The sequence below is a fragment of the Babylonia areolata genome, chromosome 1 (genome assembly GCF_041734735.1).
Source record: "Babylonia areolata isolate BAREFJ2019XMU chromosome 1, ASM4173473v1, whole genome shotgun sequence".
Taxonomy (NCBI): domain Eukaryota; kingdom Metazoa; phylum Mollusca; class Gastropoda; order Neogastropoda; family Buccinidae; genus Babylonia; species Babylonia areolata.
The window spans coordinates 75,754,218-75,759,217 of NC_134876.1; the positions used below are offsets into that span (position 1 = coordinate 75,754,218).

The 5,000-nt window shown below is 44.3% G+C and overlaps 1 protein-coding gene across 1 annotated transcript in view; it reads right to left on the bottom strand.

Moving 5' to 3' along the window:
* LOC143293579 (uncharacterized) overlaps positions 1-948 on the bottom strand; it is a 4,327-nt gene extending 3,379 nt beyond the window's left edge. The window contains exon 1 of the mRNA XM_076604622.1: positions 817-948. Within this exon, the coding sequence (XP_076460737.1) occupies positions 817-825 (9 nt within the window). The 5' untranslated portion in view covers positions 826-948. The remainder of the gene's footprint in view (positions 1-816) is intronic.
* Between the last annotated feature and the right edge of the window lie 4,052 nt (positions 949-5,000).

A 5,000-nucleotide genomic window follows, 5' to 3' on the forward strand; every position in this document is an offset into this window, starting at 1 on the left:
ATATGCCTTTTTTTTCCCATGAGTGATATTAACAATACAAACCTGACAGAGAGAGAAGAAAAAAAAAGAAAAAAAAAACCCACAACAAAGACGTGAAAATTCTTTTGTTCCATGAGTGATATCAACAATACTAACCTGACAGAGAGAGAAAGAGACATGAACTTGCTAAAGTTTTTTTTTTTTTTTTTTTTTTAATTAAAAACGCATTTCTATGTTTCCAGCACCGACAAGTCCATATATTGTTTTGATTAATTGACGATTTGTTTCATATCAAACACACACACACACACACACACACACACACACACACACACACGCACGCACACCCACGCACACGCACACACACACACACACGCACGCACACACACACACACACACACACACACACACACACACACCAGCTCGCGCAAGTGCACAGATCAACGAATAGTCTCAGTCAAGAGGAGTACGAGCAGTCTGAGGATCTTGTTAAATTAACTGTTTTGTTCAACTATTTAAAAAACGATTAAAAGGTTTACTGAATGCATCGAAAGTATCCAAACAGTACTGAGAGATCAAGTTGAGTTTCGTATGAACCATTTCTAATGTTGAAAATGCTTTTGTCAAGCACACACACACACACACACACACACACACACACACACACACACACACACACACACACACACACACACACATATCCCCCCCCCCCCACACACACACACAGAAAATAAAAACACTAATAAACATTGTGCATCCAGAAGCAAAGTATTCTGGGCTTGAAGACGAAGAAGAAAAAGAAAAAAACAAGTTCACTGATCATCCTGAATTACTGACCATTTTCATGTTGGGCCACAAAAGACACGCAGCAGAGATAGACGAAGTTCCAGTCCTTGCAGAGTTTCGCACTGAAGATCAAGTTAATCAGGGACCTGGGCCTTGGTCAGACGGAGGTTGCGTTGTTCAAGGTAGGGATGAGTCTTCGCTACAATCCTTGGAGATGACGGGCTTTTAAACTATTCTGTACACTTCCTTGTTGACTTTTCGATAACCCCCCCCCCACCCCCCCCATACTGAAGGGGCTGTGGGTGAATTGGAAGAGGAAGAGGAGGAGAAGGAAGAGGCGTGGGGTTGTGGGAGGAGAAGTGTGTGTGTGTGGGGGGGGGGGAGGGAATGGGGCGGGGGGCGGCGGAGTGGGGGGGATGTGCGGGGGGGGGGGGGGGGGGACTGTGGAGCAGAGGGGTGTGGGGTGGGTGGGTCGGTGGGGAGTCGTAGCCTGGAAACGAAATTCAGGTTAGAATGTTAAGGGGGAAAAAAATCACAGCACTTGCGCTCCTCTAACGCTGAGTTCGCATTCAATGTTTGTGAGTTCGAATCCCCTTAGACCCAAAATACAAATGGCATTCTCGACGCCCACTTTATTTAATGTGCTGTTTTTGTTCAGTGTCAGTATAGTATTGTATTGTATTGTTTTGTATTGTACTGTATTGCATTGTATTGTCTATGTCGGCCACGATAGACGAGGTAGTCACCTTCGTATCGCACGCTCTAGCGCAGCCTTCGGCAGACTCCAAGCAAATGTGGACCCATCGAGGACTTAGCCTCAAAACTAAGCTATAGGTCTATCGAGCAATCGTTCTGCCCTTGTATGCATCAGAAACCTGCAAGGTATACTTACCGCGCAAAACAACAAAAGTCTTTCCATCTGCGTTGCCTGAATAAATGTTTGCACATCAGCTGACATATCTCTGACACAGAGATCCTTCAAAACTCCGGGATGGAAAGCATTTACGCTCTACTGACAAGGTCTCAGCTCCGGTGGACCGGACATGTCCGCATAACCGACGAGAGACACTGCTAGGGAGGTCTGTCTGCAGGAAAGCGCTCCCATGGGGGCCAGAAGAAGCGCTACAAAGATTCCCTAAAGAATTCCCTCAAGCGCTGTGGCATCTACCCGAACTCATGGGAAGCCTTAGCCTCTGACCGCTCAGCATGGCGCACCAGATACGCTCTGGTGTCAGTCGCCACCTTTGAGGAGCAGAGAAAACTCCGCTGCCCGACTCGTCCTCAGAAAGAAAAGATCTGAGCACATCACTCATCTTCTGCAACATCTCCACTGGCTACCTGTCTCACACAGAATAAAGTACAAGATCAGCACTCTATGTTATAAATGTATTCACAAATCTGCCCCTTCCTATCTCTGTGGCTGCCTTCACCTCTACACTCATCTCGCTCTCTACGATCGGCTTCGGATCCACTCTGTTTACGCACACCTAGATTCAAACACTCGACTGTTGGCCGCCGTTTATTTCTCTGTCTCTGGACCTTGCAATTGGAATGAACTTCCTCTTTCGCTTCGTCAGGTCTCCACACTCAGCTCTTTGAAGTCTGGTCTTAAAACCCACCTCTTCCCAAAATAGCCTCCTTTCCCTGCATCTTCCTTGACTTCAATTTTTCCACTTTTAGAGTTATGCATGCTTGTGAATGACTGGTGCGAAAGCGCTTTGATTTGTCTCTGCACAAGATTCAGCGTTATATAAATATAATAATAATAAGAAGAATCGGCACCGCCATTCTGAAACGCCAGCAACGCAAGAAGAAGGCACTTAACACACCTGCATCTGGACAGCACCAACTACACCCCTGTCCGCAGTGTCTCAGATACTTCAGAGCCTGGACTGGATTTATAAGTCATCTAAGGACCCACTTACTCATGCTTACCTTGTGCTTGCAGAGAAGAAACTCCATTGTGTTGTGTTCTGTTGTGTTGTATTGGATTGCATTGTAGTGTAGTCTAGTGTATTGCAATGGCTGTCCCATTGGCTGTGTCACTATCTGCACACACAGGGGTGTCTCTGCAGGCCAAGTCTGGATTCTGATGCAGAGACGTGAGCACACTGGAAGTCTGCTGATGTTGCAGGGGCAGACAACTGCTCTGTGGCGCGTGACGTTCTCTGGGCTGCCTGAACCTTGCTTGCGACTGTTCTTCAGAGGTCTCTTGATGCTTTTCTTGTAGCAGGGCGCCATCGTGATGTGTCCTGCGCTCTGTTGACAAGTTCAGCAAGGGAGATGCCGCACCACTGTAGGCAGTCTTTCAGGTTGAGTTTGTATTGTTTGACAACAGGCACCTCACACTTTTCAGGCGTAAAACAGAATACAACATAGTGAGAGTGGTCAATTATCCAGAAAAAAGACAAAAACAATGTTCCATGCTTTCTGAAAAAAACAACAACAACAACAGCAGGTGAATGGACCAGAACGGCAAAAAGGAAGAGACGATAAAAATAGAAAGGAAGAAAAAAAAGTCAGAAACAAACACAGCGATAGAAAAAAAAGGAACTTTCTAGCAGATATTTCACAGGATGTGGGGAAACTATAATTATTAAAAGAACCCCGGACATCCCCACGGGGGGAATTGCAATTCTAAAAGCACTTTCTTCGTCGAACACGAAGCTCCAAGTAGCCTGCTTACACACACACACACACACACACACACACACATCCCATCTTGCGAATTTGACCAGGCTTAGAATACACGTTTTGTGGTTTGTTTGGTGTGTTTTTGTTGTTGTTGTTGTTTTTTTTTTTTTTTTTTAAGGGGGCCGAGGGTGGGGTGGGGGTGGTAAGGGAGAGGAAAGTCATATCTCATGGAAACACACTTTCAAGGAGGCATTTTCCTCCTCTGACAGATTCTAAAACAGGAGGAGAGAAGAGGAAGGGAGTGGCGGGGGGGGGGGGGGGGGGGGGGGGGGGGGGGGGGGGAAGCAGGGTGAAGTGGAGGTCACATGTGACATTATCTCTCTCACTTTCTCTGTGCACGCGCGCGCGCTGTTTCACTCTCCTCAGCTCAGACTGAGTTATTGGCAACTGTCTCCTGTTCCCCCCCCCCCCTTTTATTGTTGTCCCTGGGCCACAAATGATAAGACCCCCCCCCCCCCGACCCCCCCACTCCCCCCCCCCCACCCCCATCCCTTCCCCCCTTTCAAAAACAAACAAAACAGCCATCTTTATCCACTAACTTTGTCAGTCCAAAAACTCTCTTTTCCTCTAAATATTTCTTTTTCGAGGGTTTTTTTCTTCTTCTCTTTGTTGCTGTTTTAACATAAACGCACGCGAAACAAAACTAACCTTGTTCCTCTTTCTTTCGAAAGCAAGGCTTTCACCACACACACACACACACACACACACACACACACACACACACACACATATATATATATATATATATATATATATATATATATATATAAGGTACGAACCGATTCGCTACATCCATATCTGGTATATCTTCTTCTTTTCTTCTTTTTTAATTTTTTTTTTTTATAAGCGCGCGTGTTGAAATTGCCCTTTTACGTCCTGTATCCCTTGTGGTGTATGGTCGATGTCTATTATTCTCTCTCAAAGAAATAAAAAAAAAGGTTATTTACTCTCTCTCTCTCTCTTTAAAATTGTGTCGCGCTAAAATAAGTATTTATTTTGATTAAAACTGTAACGAAAATTCTACCCATTTGATACTTTGGGATTTGTGTTTCTTAGAGGGATTCCCTGCATTTCGTTGTCATACAACAAAGCAAAACAAAAAGCAACAACAACAACAGCAAACCCCCCCCCCCCCCCCAAAAAAAAAAAAAAAAAAAAAAAACCCAAAAAACAACAACAACAACAAAACAACAACAACAACAAAAAACAAACAAAAAACAAAAAAAAAAAAACACGCACACAAAAAGGGGGAAAATTTCTCACAAGGAAAAAACTATCGGACATGCAATTATTTGTTTGAATAAAACTGTTCAAACTGTTAAACTGATTTCCTCACCGTTCTAAGATACCAGTTTTAAGTGGCGAGCTATTTGAAATGCACAACGTGTGCGCGAGTTCTGTGAAAGGTTTTTTTGTTTTTTTGTTTTGTTGTTGTTGTTGTTTTGTGGGGTTTTTTTTTTGGTTTTTTTGTTAGTTGGTTTTTATGTTGGTCAGTATCTGTTTCTAACACAAACGTTCTTCCACTTCGTCCATATTGCCGC